The following is a 24,000-nucleotide window of genomic DNA, read 5'->3' on the forward strand; positions in this document are numbered from 1 at the left end:
AACGGTTAAATTAAGTCAACAGCGACACCAGGTGGCCAACATTAACGTCTACGTTTTCGTCACAACGAAAATCCAGACGTTCTTATCTCGTGTAAAAATGTAAATTATTTGTATGTTGTGCAACCAGACTTCATTAGCCAGCCCTATATTGGAATGGAACCGAATAATTATTATGGTAAAAACTAGGCCTTGCCTAATACAACCCCATTATCTCTTTTTAAAGAAAAAGTGCTTGGGTTACTTCCTGTTCCAGGTTTCTGGTCGAAGAGGATCATATATACAGACATTTATACATATCCCTGGAGATAGCGAAAGTGATTCTGGTAAAGATTGGGGTGGCAGTGGAGTGAGTATGGAGATGGAGCTAAAGGTTGGAGGTTGAAATGGAGTTAAAAGTTAGAAGTGGAGGCGGAGCTAGAGGGTGGAGGTTTGATGGTGGTAGTATAGGTGGAGATTGAGTTGGGAACCAATGCTGGAGGTGGAGCTGGAGGGTGGAGGTGTGGTAGTGAAGGTAGAGATGGAGCTTGAGTTTGGAACCGATGGTGGAGGCGGTGTTACAGGGCGGAGGTGGGGGGTGGAGGTCAAAGTGCTACACCCACACAGGGGTGTTTGAGACAGACGGGGAGGATTCCTCGGTTGATCTGGTGGAACTCCACCAGCTGCAGCAGGTCAGAAAACACCGTCACCCCATCGTCCATGGAGTAGTACTTGCGGCCTCCTTCCTCACACTAGAGTTAAACATAGAGAAGTATATCAATATACATCAAGTAACCTAATATATGTACACTGTAGTACTCCTTCCTCTTACTATATACATATAAATAATTATGTATATTTTTATTAAATATAAATATATAAATTACAGATATATATTTATTTACCCCCACACTTAAACCCAAATATATAGAATTTATCTATAATATACATTCATATAGAATATATATAATGCCATCATGGAGCTGGGACTGACCGGTATGACCAAGTAGTGTTTCGTCTTGAGTTTGTGACACAGAGACAGAACAAAGTGAAGGGCTTGCTGCTGACTGTCCCGGATCAGGAACATACTAACGAGAGACACACATACACACAAACACGGAAACATACAAATATTAATATAAACAAGCGGGTGTTGTTTCTAAGGCTAACCAGCTACAATGCTAGCAGGCCATGCTTAACATATACATAGAAAGCATTCCATTGGGGACATTTAGCTGAATTTACAAAACATGCGTTTCGGGATTTCTGATTTGTGAATGTAAGTTCACATTTGGGACAGACCCGATGTCTCAAAACTAGAAATACTGTTCGGATAGTGTGGTGGATGGTGAAGACCGGGGGGGGGGGGTCTCACCCATCCACCAGACCCTGCTCCTCCACCAGCCTTTCGGCCTCCCTCCTGGAGACAGCCCCATGGAACCATGGGTGACCCCTGTGGATGGCTGCACACACACACACACACACACACACACACACACACACACACACACACACACACACACACACACAAACACATACACACACAATACATCCCATCAATACACACTTTAATCATGTTATTTCCAGTTATTTTCAGTTACTGATGAAAACACTCACAAGAGGGCCGGGCCCCTTGGCTGGCTGTGGTCCCTTTGGTTCCTCCAGCCCCTCTGGCTCCGGCCCCTGGAGCCCCAGAGTCTGGTCTGAGGCCTGGGGCCCGGCCTGCTAGGTTGCCCAGGAGGGCTTCTCTTCTCTGGGTCAGAAAGAGTTAAAGGGGAAGACATTGTGTGTGAGAGCCTGTCTGTGTTGTACCACTCGCGGTATCTATCAATTTCCATTACATCTGCATGACAAAAACATGACAATTTCTACAAAAAGTATTTAATATAAGCACAAAAAGCGTAAATAAAACACAAGAATGTAAATCATACTTTTTCTCTCCTGTCTGTCTGTCTGTCTGTCTGTCTGTCTCTGTCTCTCTCTCCATGTCTCAGTGTCTATATGTGTCGATGTCTCTCACCCTCCAGCTCTGCCCCTCCTCTCGCTCAACACTCTTGGCTTCGCTGGCGCTGATCACTCGCCCCGCGCTGCCCGAGAAATCCATGGCAACCAGGCTGGCGTCGGAGCCCCTCTGAAACACACACACACATACACACATACACACACACACACACAAACACACACACACACACACACAAACAATTAAATACTGTACATTTGGGTAAACTAGTTATAGTGTGTAACTAGCTATAGTGTGGATACTACGTATAGTGGTTTTATACTGGGTATGCAGGACAAAGTGTGTATAGTGGGTATAGTGGGAATATAATGGGTATGGTCGATATAGAGGGCATATACTGCATAAAGTGGGTATAGTGGGCTTATCTCTATACTCACTCAGAATACCTCAGTATAGTGGGCATATACTGCACTATACCAGTATACAAACTGGTTATAGTTTGTATACTGGGTATAGTGTGTTCACTGGGTATACTTGGTACAATGGGTATACTGGGTATGGCGCGCACATACTTGGTATAATTTGTAGATGAGGGCATACAGTGTGTATGATGGCTTCTTACCAGTCTGGTTTCTGTCCGGTCGTTGGACCACTGAGCAGCTGACTTTGAGAACTGGAAGTTAGAATGAAGCTGTTTCCCATACTGAACCCCCCCCCCATACACACGCACACACACAAACACACAGAAAAAAAGAACATCGTCAGGTTTGACAGTGTGTGGAACCTGAGGTGTCATAGGTTCAGGGGTCATGAGGTCATGGGTTCAGGGGTCATGGGGTCACACCTTGAAGAGCCGGAAGGCGGAGGTCCAGCAGGTGCGAGCCTCTTCAGTCTCGGCACAGAGCAGCTTTAGACCACGAGTGTGCACAGGCTCTCTGGCAGGCTGGAGACACACACACACACACACACACACGCACACGCACACGCACACGCACACGCACACGCACACACAATTAAACACTCATATTAAGCTCTACAGGATCTGTAGAAAAGACAGGTTGTACAGAAATTACGAGTGAGTGAGTGAGTGACTGCATGCATGCGTGTGTATGGTGTGTGCATTTGTGTGTGTGTGTGTGTGTGTGTGTGTGTGTGTGTGTGTGTGTGTGTACCTTGATACAAAAAGTGTAGTTGCTGGGCGCTCCGTACAGCCGACGACCGTTCACCACCTGGAAGACACTGAGCTGGCTCAGGTCTGCTACACACTGGAGGTGGCGAGGCTCCTAGAACCACACACACACACACACACACACACACACACACACACACACACAGGTTAAAAACATGACGCAGCCGTCAGCCATCCCAGGGAAGATCTACACAGAGAGGTCAGCTGACCTTGGAGGATCCCTTGGTGGAGGAGTAGAGGCCGGAGCGACGCAGCAGGAAGTAGACCCTCTTCCAGGCGCGGCGGCTGGGCTCCTTCACCTGCAGGAAGCCCTGGATCTCCGGACACGAACCCGACTGCAGCAGGGTCTAGGAGGGAGAGGAGGGCATCGTCACTTAACACGCAAGGCAGGTTTCCTTACATGGATGGATGCTATAGGGCTATAGACTTTTTGTTGGCGATAATCTGCCATTGTGTGGCTGATTAACATAAAGTAAAATAAAATCCCTATCAAACGTAAATATATGTAATCTAGGCACATGAATCCTACATGTTTTGTAGGATCTATGATGAATGCTATTGGTTAACAAAGTCGTAGGATGAATAATATTGGTTAATTAGGTCGTAGGATGAATGCTGTTGGTTAACCAGGTCAAAGGACGGATGCCATTGGTTTACCAGGGGGAGTAAGGGTTTACCTCGATGAGTTCGGAGGACTTGATGCCGTGGGAGGCGTCTGCGCTGTCAGAGATCATGGCCTCTGGGAAGAAGAGCTGCAGATCAAAGGACAAAGGCATGTTAATACGCTGTTCGTTAGCACGCTACAATGCTCTGCCAGGGGACACCGTGGACTGACACAGCTCATCATGGTTCATGTGTGGTTGGTGGAGTTTCTGTGTGTGCGGTGGTGGAGGAAGTGGACACTTCCTTCCTATTGCATTGTTGCAAAATATCTTATTCAACTGGGTAGTTGGGTGGGGAATCTGTCTAAAGCCTTGGGGAAACACGACTAAATACAAATGCATTCTAAATGGTGCCTTTGTGGGATAATGGAATGCAGAACAGAGTAATGCACTGGGCTGACATGGTTCCCAAATATTCTAGGAGGTTTCTCCGCCCAACCTGTCACCAGTCTAACTGTAAGCATCCTAGAACAGGATGTCCCTAAGCTTTACCTGCTTCCTAAGGGCAGGCATCCAAAAATATGTACTATAAGACCTTCTGCTAAAGGACTAAATATTAGTATTACAAAGGATCATTCCAATAACTGCATGTATTTACACAGCACCACAAGTCAATACAAGCAAAAACGTGCATTCCAACATAGCAAAAGAGAAAGAGATTTAACACATAAACGCCTGGTCCTAGACCCGGGACGACAGAACGGGACGCGTCAGGACTCACAGCGGGGGTCCTGAAGAACTCGTACTTGGCGTAGTTCTTCCGGAACAGCAGCTTGGCGTCTGTCTTGATGGACCAGGAGGTCTGGACTTGCAGAACCATCTCATGGTCTTCCAGACATCGCTCTAGATGAGAGGGCGAGTGGGTCACTACAGACTCCATGGTACAGTATCACACAGGATTCACATTCTACATCAGGGGACTGTCTATTGATTAGGGTGTTCCACTCCCAGCCCAAACGCTGTGGGCTACAGCAAGCCCCTACACTCACTGCTCTGATTATGTCAAACATTTATTTTAATTATTTCCTCAAATAACTCTTCCAATTGTGCATTGGGTCACCAAATCTGCTTCCATGTATGCAGCCTAACCCGTTCCCCTAGATGTATCTGAATTCACTGCAAGTGGCTTTCATTTGCTTTCGCTAAATTACTAAATATATCTGAAATATATATATCTATTCAGTGTTAAGTCTCAACCTAGTGGAAGTCTCACTCTCACTGCCCACTCCCCTATCAGTCTACAGTCAACAACTCATAAATATACTGGATATTAACAGATAGTCATAATAGAGGAACAAAGAGGAAGATAAATAATTTGGACCGTAATGCCACAAAAACAAAGAAATGTTTTCTAAAATCTTCAGGTTTTCAGAAACTCATTAGAACCGTTATTACTTGTCTGACACACACACACACACACACACACACACACACACACACACACACACACACACACACACACACACACACACACACACACACACACACACACACACACACACACACACACACACACACACACACACACACACACACACACACACACACACACACACAGAGTGGGGTAATGGGGACGGCTTCCATTGTTACCAAGGCCGCGTGAGGGGTGGAACTCGATGAGGGCCCAGCTCTCCTGGTCGCTGCAGTGAGCCGTCTGTACCAGCAGATGGCATACCTCCTTGGCTGTAGCCCCACGAGACACCCACAGAGACCGGCTGTAGCTGTCCTCCCCAAACACCCTAATCAGCTGCAATCATGAGATAGATGTCATATATATACATATATACATTCATGATAATATTCAGATTGTTCATGTTGTATATTTAAATTAACATTCATTATATCAACTTGATCAGAAGAAATCATTTTTTTGGTATGCTTTTTTACATAGATACATATCTTTAGAAAGATTTACTTATAGGACTGAAGACTTATTTTTAACTATCAACAGAAATCATTATTTTTTTTGTATGCTTTTTTATATCTATATACATAGATACATATCTATAAAAAGATTGACTTATAAGACTGAAGACCATTATTTTGAACTACTCAATTGTTGTGCGATACCTTTTCATACTGCACAGTTTCTGTAATTATCATCGTTTACCTATATAACTTCCTACAGATTTGATTAGCAGATTGTCGTACGGAGGTGACTTTTTTTTGTCTTTTATGCCCAATCTAACTGTATTTTCTCGCAGTCCTCAGATGAGGAAGTTACTAAGGGAGTAAACCAATGAAAAACATTTTCTATTTGTCATCATAGAAACACACAGATGAGGAGATTGTTGACGGAATCATAACGACGGGATGCTTTGTGACTACATAACAATTTACAGGAAGTACAACCGAGTCCTATGAAAAACTGCAACATATACTCGGCCAACAGTAGTAAACAGTAAAAATCGGTCCGTAAAGGTTTTAAATCAAGTAGTATCTTTCCACTGGAGAAACACTTTTATCCACACGCAAATGTGCTTTCGTCTGTTGATTATCTCTAACAAAACATGCAGTTCTTGGTTTCCGTCTCCCCCGACAATTTCTGCTATAAAATAGGGCTGCTGGGTCTGAGATTATACAACCACAGGTGAAAAGACCGAGCTGAGACAATCAAGGATCAGGATTGAACTTGAGGAGGAGATCACATAGAGATGGGCGATATGGCCTAAAATCCATATTGCGATATACATTGCAGCCTCGTGCGATAACGATAAATATCACGATATAAAATCATAAAATAACCGTTTCAGAACAGGTTACATAGACCCTAAGGAAAGCCAAACTGCTAAATGTATTTTAAAAAAAAAGAGAAATATAGTATGTCATTTCGAGAACATTTATTGTGAAACACTGTAATCATACAACATAATGTTGCAGATAAATAAAATTAGTATTGGGTTTCTTTCCTTTAGTGCAAACCATTCTAAGAGGCACTACACTTAGTTTAAGTCCTTGGTTCTTAAATGCCACCCAAGATGCAGAGAACAGGAAAAACGGGTGTCTTTCTAGATAAGGAACAGACACTGTACTGACAATTAGGGATGGGCATGATTAATTGATGATCGATCATTGATTATTAAGATTTTTGTCGATTACGTGATATTTTTAACCATCAAAAGGAGGTTGACCCAGTCGGACAGGTGGTCTCGGAGACGTTGCTCAACATGGAGCAAAGAGGAGACGGAACGTCTTTTGGATATTTGGGTCCGATATCCAAAAGACATTCCGTCTCCTCTTTGCTCCATGTTGAGCTACCACCCGACGGTCCGACAAAAGCAAGTAAAAAGTATGCTGGAAAACATAACTTAAAAATGCCGATGCATTTAACACATTCCGAGTCAGGATGAGGGAGAAGGAGTTGGACCAGTCCGCAGATCAATGTATATCACGCTGGATATCCATGATTGTTGACTTTCACCGGTGCTTCCCCCCCCCCCCTTTTTTTCTTTAACGCTTTACAACGCCCCAGACCTTTTTGTCCAATGATTTAACCCATTCAGACCGGATCACGCATCTGTGCGTGTTTACCTTTAAGACCGGATTGCGCATCAATGCGTGTTTACCATTAACCCATTTGTACCGGCTGCGCGGCGCAACATTGTATCTACTAGATACAATGTTGCGCCGCACAGCAGCCGGTACAAATGGGTTAACGTTCTTTGAACAAATGCAGGTTTGTTGACGAATTCTGGCACTGTTGCGAAAATTGCAATGTGAAAGGGAATTGCACCAAACCAAAAATTAAACATTGTATTTTGCGTCATCAACATGCATTATCGCGATAGAGCGGTAGAATTACAATCTCTATCGTAGGCCATTTTTTTTATCGTTTATATCGCGCATTACTAAGATCACATACAGTGAGTCCATTCAGTCAAATATTAGGGAACCAACAACAGCACCCGGTAAACTCCATGTACAAATCCAGGAACTTCACCGTGAGGCCTCAGATGAACCCTTAGGCTGCCCTGTGTGACAGCCTCACTAAACCACCCAGACACGACCCGAGTGCACTGAGCCCAACACCTCCCAGTCCCACTCCGGTAGTGGTTGGGAACACTGTGTTTCTAGGGTACGGTTCCACAGAATGACACTAGAACAGAACAATGAGCAGCCATCAGTCATGGCCGTGGTATGCTTGGATGGTTCCAGGCGTCCTCAACCGTCAACAACGCGCAGTGATGTGGCCAAGAATCCTCTCAACCAGCAACCAGACACAACAGGTAGACAGGGAAGACCGCCTGGTAGGGATTTTCCAGCCTACCGACTAACTGGTTCTAGATGTGAATCAGAAGCTACGGAGTCAGTCTGTCAACAGCAGCCTTTTGTACACTTGAAGACACAAAGACAATGCCCTGAGGTTGGCCAGGTGTCATCAGCAACGGGCAGACATGGTGTATGACATCAGAACTGATGGCAGTCAATCACCACTTAGGGAAAGAGACTGACCTGACCTGAAACCGGCACACTGGAGAAACCAATGTTGTAACTACAGAGGGGGTGTTGAATATGTCTATCAGGAGGGGAAACTCCTCCTTTGGTGGGGGCCACAGCCACACACAAGCTGAGAGAGAACAGATGCTAGAAGTAAATACAGCATTCTGCTCTTCATAATCAGGCTGGACAGCTTCTGTAGACCTTCTACTGTGACAGAGAAATCCAACAAAAGCCATTCTATGATAATACCTGCAACGCACAGATAGCTTCATACATGCCTTCTTTATCGAGCCGTATCGCTTCACCACATGTCCCATATCTGCCGGATAACAAGACTTAAATGGACTTGCTTCATTTACATAAGATTTTAATCAACTGTGTGCTTCAGGCATCAGACTGAAGAGTTCATCTCAGTGTATTTGTGGTCGAGTTTAATAAACTGTGTGCTTCGGGCTGCAGATTGAATCAATACCAGTCTCGTGTTGTGAGTCAAAATGAAGACAGCGTGAGTGAATTTGTGCGTACGTGCGTGTGCGTACATGTTGAGGTTTGATTGACATACGCAGGTACGCACATGTTTATGTCAATCAAACCTCATCATGTCACGCTACTGCAGTCGAGTCAAGTATGCAATAATATTATATTGATAATGATATTAATACGGTTACTCATAATAACATCAATATGGTTATTCATAGTTATATGGTTATTGATACAAATATAGATATTAATAATAATACAGTTACTATTATAAATACTGATACTTAATCCTGATATCAATATAAATTGTAAAAAAATAAGATAAAAACTGTTATTACAAACGAATTAAAAAAATGATATATTACAATAGTACCGATATTAATTACAATGGCACCAACATTTACACTTAATCACATTGAGGTAGTTCTGTTATTTTAAACCCATTCATGTCGTGGAGTTTCCCTTGTTAGGCATTTTGTATTGCTGTTCTTCCCAAAGGCACTATGGAAGTAGTTTGATTTGATGTTATTGCTGCGTAATATTAACAGTGACATCCCGCTCAACAGAATATAAATAAACGTACATGTTTGTCGCTTGCCGATGGTGGGACTGAGCCAATCACCACAGGGGACTGGGGAGGGCTGCACAGCTCTGGGAAGGGATTGGGTATGGTGGGCAAGGAGGAGGACCACCGGCCCTCATCAGCTTTGACCCTGAAAATCAGTGACAGTATACATGATAAGTGTATATGTGTATAGAGAGAGAGATATAGAGAGATACACACACACACACACACACACACACACACACACACACACACACACACATTTTTAACTTCTACTACTGTCCTGTACTTTCTTCGTATCTAAAGTCAGAGGGGAAGAAGAGATTAAAGCTAAAATGCATCATGGAGAAAATTAAACATAAGTTCCATATTGCATCAAATCATGAATGTCTGTGTCAGGGGATCAAGATGTTACAATATCACTGAGTCACTTCCTCTCTGAAGTAAAATCAGCAAAATGAGTGTGTGTGTGTGTGTGTGTGTGTGTGTGTGTGTGTGTGTGTGTGTGTGTGTGTGTGTGTGTGTGTGTGTGTGTGTGTGTGCGTGTGTGTGTGTGTGTGTGTGTGTTACCCTACTTGGCAGGGCTGATGGTGATTGGCTGGGAGTGGGTCAGGGGGCGTGGATCGGGGTGACGTAAGGCAGGGGGTCCATCCTCCAGGAGGTCAAGGGTCATGGTGGAGCCCGACAGGTAGCTGTCGTCTTCCCCCTCCATCATCTCCTCCCAGGGCCCGGCCACCTCCGTCACGTCGCCTAGCAACCACACGTCATGGTTACAACTGTAGCACATCGCCTAGCAAAATGCTGCCATTTTTACAACCCCACCACTTCGCCTAGAAACAGGCTGCCATGGTTACAACTCTGTAATATCACCTAGAAGGCCACCATGCCTACTTCTCCAGCATGTTGCCAAGCATAATACTGCCAAGGTACCAACTCCAACATTTCACCTTGAAAGAAAGCGCCATTGGCTGTCCATTGTAACAAAGTACAAATTAGAAATAAAATGTTCAATCAATATTCACTTCCATAGCCACACCCTATGTCCCCCTATCAATCAAATAAAATCAATGTTACCAAATAACTTCAATTTCCGATCAAACTTTTCGTTCAGACCAAAGAAATAAACAGGAGGAAGGCCGGGGTTGTTTGACAAGTTAAGGTGTGTGACGTCACACTCCTATCGCCCCGTGTGGACACAACAACCAAAGAGAAATAGCAGCACACATGAAAGACAACTTCTTAACAATACAAAAGTCAATATGTGCCCATTGGATGACTTCGTGAGAATAAGTAAGTGCCAAAACTTCAAAACGTGTCCTTAAAATGACGACATATGGCACATCGCTTTAGGCGTGCCTGATTACAGCGTCAACGTCATTCCCAATGGTCATAATATCAAAGCTCTACCTTCTAAAATATTAACACATAGGAGCGGAATTAAGTTGCTTCAGTGATCAATGCCGGCAAGTTGTTAAGTTATTGTACAAAACACTTTTTATTTTTAGCACGTCTATTGTATTTGTGATTAATGAAATAAATCCCCGATACCGAAACTTAACATCCCCTCTGTCCTCAACCTACCTCCTGGAGCTGGTATGGGCCAGGGGCCTCAAACATTGCCCTGGTTTTTACGGTCAGATACTACGCTTTCGTGGTCCGAGTCGTACTAGGCGTTGAAAACATTGTGATCGGGAAGCTAGTTAGTTCTACTCTATACAGGCCATACAGTATCACTCGGCGAGTTGGCGCTTATTTCTCTACACCTGTTCGTCTCGTACAGGTTGGACAGAGCGGAGGTGAAAACGTACCTTTGGGTGTTTGGACCATCAACATTTCTCCAATGTTTGTAGCCACAGGACGAGTGGAATTCCTCTTAAGTCGATAGCTACACAGAGTTCAGTTTTATTGGAGGCTCTAAATACCTGTGGGGAGGAGCGTCGTGTGCAACTTTCGACAGCACAGGTGAATGTGTGCAGGGTGACGTACGCGGTTCGCCGTCTAATGTTTGGCAACAGCGTATGGAATAGCAGCTCTAGCTATTCGGGTTGACAGTATGCTTAATTCTGAATGCATTATATAATACAAGCTGTTAATAGAATTAAGGTATTAAGAGACGTTTTTTTCTTTTTATCAGTTCCAATATTAACTTACCGGAACACTAGCCTACTACCCTGTGGCTGGTGTAGCCTTCACCAGTCAACCCTAATTTTCCGATTACAGTCGGGTGATTTCTATAACTGTTTTATTAACCGGTCTTTTATAAAGATCAAATACATCGTAGACTACCAAAATCATAAAAGAGGCAACAAAAAAAAATCGACAGCAGAATAATAGGATCGAATCATGTTTATTAATGTATTGAGGAAACCCCCCATCGAAGCAGTTTGAGGAGGGGAGAGAGACTTACAGATTTACAATCTTTGACCAGAGGTTGCTGGGTGGGGCCCTGGGTGTCAGACAAGCAGTCTACACCCCTGCTCCGCCCCTGGGGCAGGGGTGTCCTCCACAGCCAGGACCGGGACATGTTCTATTATCAGCAACCAGACAGCTGGCCCAGGGTTGCTTCCTTCATTAGTCTGAAGCGGTTAGCGTCTACAACCTTGGCGCTTCTTCACCAGCGAGCTCAACCGCTCAGGGGGCCTGCGTCACCCCACCAGGGACGTTAGAAACCGTGGGAAAGCGTTCCAGGACTCCTAACTTCATATGCAGGCCGTCTAACTGCTCTGAAGCATATCATTTAGCAGTCCTGACAAATGGAAACACTCAAAAAGGTAAGGAAAAACAAAAACACGGGTAACATTTCAGAGAGGAACAACGTTTCAAGCTTTACATGGAAAATGCTGATAACTCAAGACGGTCTAACGCGCCATGCTTTTTTTTGAAATGCCCAACACCGTGGAGGGATGAGCCAGCGCGCCCGGAACCACGTCACATACCAAGGGAGATCGTGTGGCAAATGATCTACTAGCAACCCACTGCTAGCTAGCCATTACAACGTTACAGTGTGCTAGCTAGGTATTGCGACGTTAGGGAACGCCGTGTAGTAAGGTACTCCCAACATTGGTGTAAGCCAGATAGGTAGTCCAACATTGGAATGTGCTAGCGAGCCATTTCAACGTTGGATAATTTTATCTAGACATTTGAACATTGGCGGATAGGAGCTAGCTAGGTATTCCAACATTGGCGTACACTAGCTAGGAAGGCATTCAAATGTTAAGAGTACGCCAGGAAGGTATTCCAACTTTGGAGTATGTTGGTTAGCTAGCTAGCAGTTTTAACATTGGAGTATGCTAGTTAGCTAGGTATTCCAACATGGGGGCACGGTAGCTAGGTATTCTAACGTCAGGGTACCCTAGCTAGGGACCTCTGGTTTGAAGTAAGCTAGCTAAGGATTGTTTGTCTGCCTTGTGCTTCATGGTTGAGCTGGGGGGAGGGATGGGGGGAGGGATGTGACTAAGAACCGTTGCTTAACATACACTCTGATAGTAAAAGAAACTGCATGATTTTCAAATGACACAAGAACGGTCGAGGATCGGCTGTCTAGTTTTTTTTGCGTTTTTTTTATTTGCTTCAACCTGATACAGGTTATGATGCAATTTTTCCAGAACTTTGAGGGTTTCTAAACCAAGGCGGGTCAAATGAACATGCTAGCGTAGCGTCTAGACTGGGGCGACAGGTTAGCTTTGAGGTCAATAACACAGGAGGAGAGAGAGAGAGGGCACCCCCTCGCTCCTTCTATGCCTTCTGAAAACCATGCGTCCTGTGAGGGAGGCGAGGGGGAGGGGCTTGGGGAGGCCAGAGCACTGTTTTCACAGCGAGGTGTGTAGAAGGCACGCCTGGCTTTGTCCCAGTACCAGCCAACACACAAACACACACACCACACACACTGAATGAACACTCTCTCAGACTCCCAGGACAGGAGCAGCAGAGGGTAGAGGCCCCAGGAGGAGGGGGGAATGACAGGAAGTGACACGTCGTTTAGGGGGACGGGGACAGGTGGGGGAATGACAGGAAGTGAGAGCCGTTTGGGGGGATGGGGAAAAGGGGGAGGGCGTCAGGGAGTGGGGGGGGGGGCTGATCCAGTGCTGCCACTGTGTTAAAACAGGAAATAAATCAACAGAAAAAACAAACAACAAACAAAGTCAGAGGTGGTGGAATGGATCATTTCTGGTTCTTGAGCTGAGTGGAGAGCCAGTCCAGGCCCTCGTACAGGCCGTCCCCGCTGGTTGCGCAGGTGGCCTGGATGTACCAGTTGCGCTGGCGCAGAGAGTGCAGCCCCAGCTTGTCGGTGATCTCTGCAGCGTTCATGGCATTGGGGAGATCCTGGAGACACACCACAGTCATGATCATTTCACACGTCAATGCTCTGCTCACCAGGACTAGGGATGCTAATGACGTCTGAGGGCCTAACCTGCATGTTAGTGGGGCTAATCTGTTAGTTTATCTTCTCATCTATACTGGTGGTTTTACCGCCTGCCCCCCCCCCCCCCCTCACAAGTACGTTAAGGCCTCACCTGTAGGCTTACAGGATCTCACCCCCTTAGATTAATAATTGAGTCTAAAACACTTCATATTAAAGATAAAATAGCAAATGCCATCACAAGTTAGAATCAAAAGTGTCAATAGTACGTTGAGGAGGACTAACTTGTACGGTAAGAGGGGCGAGGGCCTTACCTGTATAAGAACCCACCTGAAGCTAGAGGCCTCACCTGGACATTAATTGGGTCCTCACCTGTTTGTTAGCGAAGATCAGCAGCACGGCGTCCCGCAGCTCGTCCTCTGCAAGCATTCTAGCGAGCTCTTCTCTCGCCTCATTCACCCTCTCCCTGTCGTTGCTGTCCACCACAAAGATAAGCCCTGTAGACACACAGTTAGGGTTACAAGTAGTTCATGTTTAACACATGATTACGGTTACACATTTTTAATGACACACACACACACACACACACACACACACACACACACACACACACACACACACACTTGGACTCCAATGTATCTTAAACTAGAAGCCAGCAGTCAGGGTACTCTTTGGAAGGGAAATCTTTGTTTGCATTGTTCCATAATAGACAACTACAGGGTAGAGAACAAACTGTATTTAAAATAATATAAAATGTATTAAAAATATTTTGAGCATCTTGAGGCATGTCAATGTTCAATTAATTTTGATAAATAAAAAAGCATCGGTATGCTGACCAGACAATATACTTATTTTAATATAAAGCTAATGAAAAGCTTATGTAGATAATAGCTGACAGGACTAATAGCCGATGGGAGTAGTATTTCCTCATAGGACAGAACACACCTGTGTTTGAACTAGCAGTGGGCGGGGCTAAACAACCAGGAATTCAAACAGGAAGTGACCAACAGTGTCATAATATGACTGAATCTTTAGCCACTAGTTCAGGCCCACAATAAAAACATACATCAGCTATTGATAATAAATTGTATTTTGGTAATTGACTTGTAAAATTAAGGGTTATTTATTATATTGTCTCCTCAGCTATCGTGTAGTTCAAGCCAGAAGACTGCAACACATTGAACTGCACCCTGCATTGTCTACGCCATTCAGTATTTATTCCAATGTTTTGTGTACGATGGCATTTAGGTGTACAAGGGCAGGCCATATATGGCAACAATTGTTTGGCAAAATTTGTGTAATGATGCTAATGCAAGTTTACATATGACCTTGTATGATGCTACGTCGAGGTGACATGATGCCGCTAATACTAGCTGATATATGATGACTATTGGTGCTAATGATAGCTGATATGGGCTTTCTAATGGTTGAGTTACCTCATATTGGCCGCTTATCGTTGTCAACGAAAGCTGACCATGGCTAATTTGATGGCAAAAAGGTGATTGGTAAATCAACAAGCATTTGCAAACATTGCGCAACCTGCATTAACATTTAAATAAAATGGGGGTATGAAATTATAAATAAAAAAAAGGTACTGAATACTACTTACGACATCCATGTTAGGACATGGAAAGGCAACAGAGCATTTGAAGCCATACCCTCCTTTATAATAAAAAGGACAAAAGAGCAGGTGTATTACCATGGATGGCCGAGTGTTTCTCACCTTGAGTGTTCTGGAAGTAGTGGCGCCACAGGGGCCGGATCTTGTCCTGCCCGCCGACATCCCACACAGTGAAACTGATGTTCTTGTATTCTACCGTCTCAACGTTGAAGCCTGGATACATGCATGGGAGAATAAGCACACTCCAAACCATCCTTCCTACTGAAATCCCAATAATATACCAATCACTAAATGCACCTTCATGTTTCAAAAGCGATGCCAAGCTACTTGGCAGGAACTGGTCCCATTTTCTACCCAACGCTGCATTATAACCCTCTGCAGTGGGTCCCAGGTTGAACTCATCGAAAGCATGACTAGCAAGTAAACACGATTTATTTATTTTTTGTGGTCCCAGAAAAAGGAAAATATGGAGAAGGTGCACATTCGTGTCTTCATCTCACCCAGTGGGTATGATTTTCTTAGACATCCAGGTGAGTTTAAAGATATCTTGTGGATTTTATTCTTTGTTTTACCACAAATTATAAAACTACCCCGTTGGGTGATGTAAGGACATGTATAACGATAATCAGTACATCTTCAATGACCTGTTGTGACCATGGGAATCAGACAACCCAAAATAGTACCTACTGCTAACATGCAATGGGAAGAACGTGAGACATAATACAGTGCATGAAAGGGTTAGATAACTATTAAATACTACGTCGTTATATACTACTAAGTGAGTGGATATACCAAAAGGCCCTTACCGATGGTGGGGATGGTTGTGACGATTTCGCCGAGTTTGAGCTTGTACAGGATGGTGGTTTTTCCGGCAGCATCGAGCCCGACCATAAGAATCCGCATCTCACGCTTGCCGAACAGGCCATTGAATAATTTTCCGATTGCACTCCCCATGGTGACAGACCTGGCGAGAGAAGTAGGCGAAAAAAATACTGTATAAGAGACGCGACAGCAAAGCGAAACAACTACGTCGTCCAGTTACGTCCGTCGACGTACTGGCACGAAATAACGCACGCAGTCACTTATAAACGTCAATTACGGACAAAAACGTAGGCCTAATGGACCATCAGGCCGTGTGGCTCAGGTGTCCGTAGGGGTGTTTCCGTGTAGCTGTCACTCGACCCTTGCTAGCTTGCTAACCAGACGCTGACTTTTAAAGGCCGACGGAGAAAAAGATGGCTAACGTTAGCACCTGGCGCAACCCGACGCCACACCATTAATGGTCAATCCGACCTGGCGATGGGTACATGTACACGTAGGGGAAAACCTGGAGCAGCATTTTTTTTTTAAAGTAATCAACCTTAGCTCTTGTTTAGCCAGCTTAGAGGAGCTTAGTGTTGGTTAGGGCGGATGCTCATTTAGCGTCAGTAGCCTTCCACCGTAGCTTGAGGCTACTAGCCGAAACACCGGCAACCAATCCGCACCGACGAACGAAGGAGCGAAAAATTATGTTTTTCGCATATGACGTCACACGAAGCCGTCAAAGATAGTGTCGGTAGCATATAATCCTTTCATTCAGTTATCGCCCACACATCTGTTTATCAAGTAAGCCGTCAGTTAGCCACCTAGCATCGTTAGCTCTGCGGGCTAGCGGCTAAGGTACGGTTGGCCGAATGCCGCGTCAGTGTAAAAATATAAGGGGAAACGGTGACGTCATTTCGATAACAGCCACGATACGTGAAATAAACGCACGGCGATGTGTTCTCACCCTCTGCTAAAACTACGTATATCGGTGGTTCCTCGACGATAAGTCCGTGTCGTTTTGAACGGGAGGATCGGTTTACCTTTCAGAAAGACAGCTTCTGGATCTTTCTCTTCGTTCACCAGTTAGCTCAAAATGGCGTTTGGCGCAACCTACGGACACTACACCGGCGTATCGCACTTCCCACTATGAACAGTCCTGCCCAATCATGTCAAGCATCGTAGGAAAAGAAACGCCTCTTTTTCCCGTGTGGCCTATCACTGGGGTTGACTGCAGGTTGTCCACGATGTCGATGAATAAGTGAAGTCCTACATCTCAGTTAGGAAGTTTCAGGTTTCAGTTGGCTGGTAAAACAAGATTATTTGTTTTAGTTATAATTTCAGTAGGCCCCTCTCTTCTTTTTATATTTATACTATAAAGGGGTTAGGATGTCACGCCCAATCACAGGTCTAGCGCCACCCGATTGGCCTGCCCCAATGGGTAGGGTCGTCCTCCAGGATCTCAACGACAGTGATACTGGAAATCGAGGCCAGACTGGCGGTTGTGGCTATGCAGATCAGCCCACTAAAGAGACAAGAATACCGCTTTGGTCATTCGGGCTCTTCGTTGTTGTTGTAATCGTAAACCACATCTACGAACAGATAAAGCACAGTACAACACAAAGCATTTCTTGTGTTATTCTTGATACTTAATAGTATTTGGCAGCAAATTTAGGAACTCGAATAAAAAAAATCAGTCAATAACGTTTTACCTCTTATCTTTAATATTGCATAAAGAAACACTGGCCTTCATGTGATGAACAACACGAAGTTAAAGGTATTTAAATGCTTTTATCCACAACTAACACATTTTAAGACTTGCTTATATGTTGGCAACATTATAATGCTCATAATGATAATTATCTGGACATTCCAGGACATGGTATTTTATTATAAAATCCATGCACACAGGCGATTTCTAAAAGTACAAAATATCTGCAAATTGAATTTTTGAATGTAATCAACTATGTACAATTCAACACCCTAATTTTGAGCTATTTTTCATATGGGCAGGAACGGTTCGGGAATTTATGACTCCCTGAGCATAATTAACCAAACTAGGCTCACGAGACCATCAAGATATTCAAGTTTGCATATCGCAAACTAGATCAATATCAATCTTGGCTTGCCAGCAATTGATCTCTGCATAGGGGCGAAAGCTTCTATTTTGTCTGAAATGCTCTTGCTCTCATCGCCCTTGCCGAATACCACTGAAAGTAAACCAAAAACATCTTCACCTCATAGAATAGCCTTCTGTGCAAACGTATGTTTGTCATTTAACATCGTTATTCAGTCTATATCATATAAAACGTTGTTCATTGCTCTATTTTTTGGGGTGTTTTTGAGAGAGGCTTTCAACAAGCTTGTGGCCAGAGAATGTGAACTTGCAAGATCAGGCCGGTCTCACGAGTCTACCCCCCAACATATACAATAATCATCATAGTCAGTCACATACAAAACAAGACAGAGAGCACCATACACTGCTCATTCAGATACTTCGGTTTACTTAAAGATCCCCTTGTGGCACTTTAGTCAGCTTATTTATGTTAATCGTTCTTAATGTTTAACAGCGGGCACTATAGTGCTATGGCGCTCTAGCACCAATGTGTGGCATCCTGGTTACAAAATAGTCAGACAGGAATATGCACAATTGACCATCCATCATAATGGGCCGCCTGGGCCACGGCCAAGAGCAGCTCTATGGACGGACTGGCACTGCATATGGGTCAGGTGTTAGAAGTTGTTAAAGTGCGCCTCGAAGGTCCAGCTTCCCATCATTGATCCTCCAATACCAGCGAGGACATCGGTCAGGTGCGGGCACACAGCGCAGCCACAACCCTGACTCCTGCACTTCCTGTTGGAAGGACACCAACTTCCTGTCCAGCGTCTCCAGGGTAAAGGCCTTCACTGAGATCTGATTGTAGAACGAAGTGTTAATATCAACCCCAGCACAACACAGTTTCATGTGTTGTGAATTTGACTCAAGGTCCTCGCGTGTTTGCATTCATGAAATAAAAATGCAGGTATAAATGAATAATGATGAATTAACGATTAGGTACATAAACAATACTGGAATGATCATGATCACTTTGACCTCTGACCTGGTCACTGATCCCTATGGCAACATGGCCCACGTTGACCCGCCGTCGTTCCCGGATCCTCAGGCATGCTCCGTGAACGTCCTCGATCCAGATGTCGACACCTGGAGAGATACAGCACTTAGCCATGATGGTAGCCCCGTGTTAGCTACCCCTGGGTTGCTAGCCCTTAATGGCTAACCTTGTGTAAGCTAGCCCTGTGTTGCTATCTCTGTATTAGCCAGCCCTGTGTTGTGAGCTTTATATTAGCTAGTTCCTACATGCACCAGTGCAACCATCATTAACATACTGAATAATATTTGTGTGTGTGTGTGTGTGTGTGTGTGTGTGTGTGTGTGTGTGTGTTTGTGCATTTGTACCTTCAAAGCAGTGACTGGACGGCTGATTGGCTGACAGCATCCATTCCATATGTCCATCGTTCTGGCTGTTGTAGGAGGAGAACACTCCGGAGCTCAGATCATCAGACCAGCGGTCCGAGTCCTGTCAAGCAGAACCAGTTTAATATTGGTACCATCTTCTGCATTAAGTTCTACCACCCAGCCAATGGTTAGAACCAAGAAGGTTCTTTGTATCGTCTTATTTTTGTGTGATGTCTAGGTGCTCTGTTTCTATGTTTCGTCATGTTTTTTGTGCAATATCTATATGTCTGTATGGCAAGGCTCCCTTGAAAAAGGGGCTAAAGGTCTCAGTGGGACTCACCTGTATAAATGTCGGTTAAAAAAAAGATGGCCACTAGGTGAATAAGGCCCATTTCAAAAATTACATTCTTGGAGTGTTTGCTTCCATGAATACCTGGTCGGAGATCTGTGACGAGTCGGTGCAGCTCAGACAGGATGGAGGGTAGTCCCGAGGTTCTGGCGAGAGGTTGACCACTGGGTTGTCTGGAGCAACATCTTGTCGGCACAAAATAGAACATCACTAGAACTAGATCTAGTAACCATTAAAACATTTACTCACCACTAGAACATATGGTCAACAGGGTAATATCTGGTCAACAAAAGATAGAAATGGGTTAACGATCTAGAGATAGATAATCTAGTGAACAAGAGGTAGAACATCTTTTGTAATTTAGGGGAGGAGCTATCTTGCCGTTCAGGCTTTCATTGTCTCCACTCGCAACCAACTGATTCGGTTGACCCAAAGAGGGCCCATTTGAGGCGACATCTTATCCTATGTTTTTAAAACTTTTGGCATTTAATTCAAACTTTTGACCAGGATCAATCCATAGCATCAGCTTACAAACTACATCACGTTTTCCTTTCAAATAACATCGATATTAATTGATGTTTTTCTTATTATTATGCTTCCAAAGCAGGGATGACATTATCCTCAACATTAAATCCTTTATACTGTTTGTCCCACTAACTGAGTGAAGATGTTCGTCAACATGTGTGCATGTATGTATAACGTCTGTCTCACCTTCTCTGAGGTGTGTGAGCTCCGGTTCAGATCCCCACGATGCTCGGGTCCTCTGCACACCGCTCCTCAACAGCGGGAAGTGTTCCCTCAACGCACAGAACATTCCTGGAGAAGAGGAAGACTCCCACTCCTCCTCTTCCTCCTCCTCCTCCTCCCAGTCTCCCTCGTAATTCCTGTCTCTCTGAGTCAGCACTCCCCTCCTCTCCCAAAACTCCTCCTCTCCCATGTAGATGTCCACCTCAGGGTCACAGTCCGACCCCCACCCAAGGACCCGGAGGGATCTAGGGTGGGGGTCCCGATCCTCCTCCTGATCCTCATCAGAATCCAGTCCGGACACAGCCTGAGATAGAATACACTTTATTAACCCCTCGAAGGGAAGCTGGAACCCACAGCATACATGAAGGACACATGGGCAACAAGAATGTCAGAGACAGGCAAACACTTACTGAGTAAGGGACAATATTATTATTATCTTCACTACCTCCTCGTATTCACTGCTGTCCTGTTGTATCGCCGCAACCCTCCAGGGGCTGATCCAACACATGGGGGCCTGGGGGGGCGGGGCCTCCGTGGGGAGAGGGCCGGCTCCAGGGAGAGATGAGGGATTTAGGCCCCCCACTGTGGATCCAAAGGGATCCCCGTTAAGGGATGGATCTGCTAAACCCTTGGTAGGACTAAACCTGCCTAGAGGAATGGCTTTACATAATAGCCAACTGTCACATTCATTACATAAACTAGAACACACACACACACACACACACACACACACACACACACACACACACCCATCCACGCACACACACATACACACACACTAGCTCATGCAAGTGTCCCTGTAAACGTGCAAAAGCATGGCAGTAAAGTCTAGCCTTAGATTGTTTGAGGGTTAGATTGTTTGACTCCAAGTCGAAGGGTACCGGGTTAAATTCCTCAATGTCCTCAGTCTACCATTAGGCATCCTAGAGCAAGATGAGCCCTAAGCCCGACACACTACTTTAACCTCGTCCATTTGGAGAAACTAACCAGAATATGCAAGATTCTGAAAGTGTCAGAGCGAGAAAAATCTCAGGCTTCCCTCCAAAGCCACTCCTCCAAAACATGTGACTAGCTTGCTAGCTATAAAAAGCTGATTGCACATGACTCGTGAGTGCAAGAGCACAGTGTGGGCAGGTACCTGTGTAGGTAGGTAGACAAGTAGGCCAAACCATCATTTCATTCGGGCCGAACAAATTTATTGGATGGTCTTATTCCAGGCCTGCTTCAGTCACAGATATTCCAGAAGTCAGGTATTTAATTTACTAATATATATATTGATTGCTGTTGGGATGTAAAGAGAATTTAAACAAGTAAGACTTCTAAAATATGTGGCCTTCCCCAGCTTTAAAGGTGACATTATACCACCAGGTGTGAGTACGTACGTCCACATAGATGTACGACGTATAGATGAGCAACGTTTTCTACAGTCAACTGGGTAGGCTGGTAGACTGATCTATTCAGCACACATTTAGGTGGACACGCCCTCTTGTGATGTCAGAAGAGGCCGTTTTTTCAAAACGGCTTGTAGCGGGTATTCACACTCACACCTGGTGGTATAATATGTCACCTTTAATGACCTGCATTGAAAGTCACTGAATGACCAACTAATGAAAAGTGACAGCAGAGCCTGCGGCGCCTCTGACCTGCTCGGAGGGCCTTGGTGGTCTTCCTCCTCAGCTCGCGGGCCGACGCCCGGCGCCCGGGGTCCTTCCGGAGCCCCGCCCTCAGCAGCCGGGCGGTGAAGTGGTTACAGCGGGACGGGACCTCCCACAGGGGCGGGGGCTCGCTGGAGATCTGACATCACAACAGACAACATGACATCACCACCAACTCTGTGACGTCTTATCAGAAGACTGCATGAACGAAACACGCGTCACAAACGCATCTTGAACATCGCAAACATCACATCCTAAACCCATCTTAAAGATCACAACAAATGTCAATGGTCACAAACATCAACAATAAGGCTCAACCACGTGTCCAAAAGACATTTAAGTTTTGTTTGGTCGGTGAAGGACACACACACAGACCATAGTCATCCTATCAGGAGTGAGGGGCGTGGCTCACCTTCAGACAAAGGGGCGGGGCGTAGTAGCGGACCCAGGGCGGGCATCCGTTGAGCATGTGCAGTAGCATGCAGCAGCTGCTCCATACGTCCGCCTTGCAGCATCGCTGGTCCCCTCCGGCCACCTCAGGGGCCATGTGGGTCTCGGTCCCCGGGAAGGCAGGCCCTGGGGCCACAAACACAACCCAACACACCATCATCATCATCATCATCATCATCATCATCATCATCATCCTGAGCTTTGGATTTCATTCATTTATTAACTGAGTTTCATACAATGTCTGATTCCTACTAGGTTATCCAATAAGTTAATTTACCAGCCATGGAATTCTTCTGTGTTTCACTTTACTGTACTGTATTCGGCACTACTCTAATCTACTCCACCCTACCTTATTACCGACCCTTCTATAATGATATTCTACTGTACTCTTCTCTTCTCTACTATAATAACATTTTACTCTGCTGTACTCTACTATACACTACAACAATAGTGTCAAATATTTTATTTTATTTTACACTTACCGACGGTTTTAGTACTCTACTCAACCATACTAATATTTTATGAGAATAATATTGGTTTATATTGGGACAGGTGAATCCAAAGTGCTTTATTTCTAACATGTATTTCCTGTGTTTTCTAGTGTTAAGTCAAGCTTCTGGTCTGGTTCTAGTTTGGTTCTAGTAGTTGGTTCTGGTTTTGTGCGATTCTGGTTTGGTTCTGGTTTGGTCTGCTCACCCCGGTAGGTCCTGGTGCTCTTCCCGTTCAGATCGCACCTCTCTGACAGACCGAAATCACACAGGAAGGTGTTCCTGCCGTCCGCTGACAGCAGCACGTTGTCTGCTAGAACGAAACCGGGACACACAAACACATTCATTTCAGAGGACTGGGTAATTTCTTACAGAAGGTGATAGTTCCGGTGTGTTGACACTAGAGGGAGGTGTGGAAAGCATTTTCTCAACGGTGCTTTATGACGTTACATGCATCAGTCCTCACAATGCATACAAATGGAAAATGTGTCTTCAGAATAACAATAGTTATGTTATTATAACGCTAGTTCTATGATTGTAGGCGTAGCCGCCGAGGCTTCGCCTTATGGGCTTGTCCCGTGTGCGTGCATGGGACAAGCCATAAGGCGAAGCCTAGAGGGCGTAGCCTACATGAAATAGAACCTGCCGGCACCTCTGAGCAAGTTGTCCTATCTGTCTGACATCAACAGGTGAACAGTAAAAATAAACGATGAAAAGTGCCAGTAAACACAGTGCGTAGTTCATGGAGGTCTGATGGTAGACCTTTGATATCGAGGTGTAGGATGCGGCGCCGGTGCAGG

At 44.9% G+C, this 24,000-nt stretch overlaps 2 protein-coding genes across 3 annotated transcripts in view; both read right to left on the reverse strand.

The window, feature by feature from the left end:
• The window catches only part of grb7 (growth factor receptor bound protein 7), an 11,549-nt gene extending 354 nt beyond the window's left edge, over positions 1 to 11,195 (reverse strand). The window contains exons 1-15 of the mRNA XM_079757438.1: positions 11,081 to 11,195; positions 9,848 to 10,022; positions 9,291 to 9,420; positions 5,378 to 5,534; positions 4,509 to 4,630; positions 3,803 to 3,877; positions 3,335 to 3,472; positions 3,109 to 3,219; positions 2,781 to 2,879; positions 2,559 to 2,639; positions 1,997 to 2,107; positions 1,594 to 1,729; positions 1,352 to 1,439; positions 971 to 1,064; positions 1 to 728 (exon numbers count right to left, since the gene is read on the reverse strand). The exon at positions 1 to 728 is cut by the window's left edge and continues 354 nt beyond it. Coding sequence (XP_079613564.1) covers positions 582 to 728; positions 971 to 1,064; positions 1,352 to 1,439; positions 1,594 to 1,729; positions 1,997 to 2,107; positions 2,559 to 2,639; positions 2,781 to 2,879; positions 3,109 to 3,219; positions 3,335 to 3,472; positions 3,803 to 3,877; positions 4,509 to 4,630; positions 5,378 to 5,534; positions 9,291 to 9,420; positions 9,848 to 10,022; positions 11,081 to 11,105 — 1,689 coding nt within the window. The 5' untranslated portion in view covers positions 11,106 to 11,195 and the 3' untranslated portion in view covers positions 1 to 581. The remainder of the gene's footprint in view (positions 729 to 970; positions 1,065 to 1,351; positions 1,440 to 1,593; positions 1,730 to 1,996; positions 2,108 to 2,558; positions 2,640 to 2,780; positions 2,880 to 3,108; positions 3,220 to 3,334; positions 3,473 to 3,802; positions 3,878 to 4,508; positions 4,631 to 5,377; positions 5,535 to 9,290; positions 9,421 to 9,847; positions 10,023 to 11,080) is intronic.
• Positions 11,196 to 11,600: 405 nt separating this feature from the next.
• On the reverse strand, positions 11,601 to 17,189 carry LOC307090367 (ADP-ribosylation factor 2-like). Of its 2 annotated transcripts, none has more exons than XM_079756981.1 (5): positions 17,098 to 17,189; positions 16,060 to 16,217; positions 15,356 to 15,466; positions 14,005 to 14,129; positions 11,601 to 13,595 (listed from the first exon to the last, which is right to left on the reverse strand). In XM_079756981.1, exons 2-5 carry the CDS (start codon positions 16,205 to 16,207, stop codon positions 13,434 to 13,436), a joined length of 546 nt encoding a protein of 181 aa, XP_079613107.1. In that variant the 5' UTR covers positions 16,208 to 16,217; positions 17,098 to 17,189; the 3' UTR covers positions 11,601 to 13,433. The 2 variants fall into 2 exon arrangements, with proteins under 2 accessions (XP_079613107.1, XP_079613108.1); XM_079756982.1 differs by having other exon boundaries at positions 17,022 to 17,151.
• Positions 17,190 to 24,000: the final 6,811 nt, after the last annotated feature.

Source organism: Pollachius pollachius (assembly GCF_949987615.1).
Source record: "Pollachius pollachius genome assembly, chromosome: 19".
Taxonomy (NCBI): domain Eukaryota; kingdom Metazoa; phylum Chordata; class Actinopteri; order Gadiformes; family Gadidae; genus Pollachius; species Pollachius pollachius.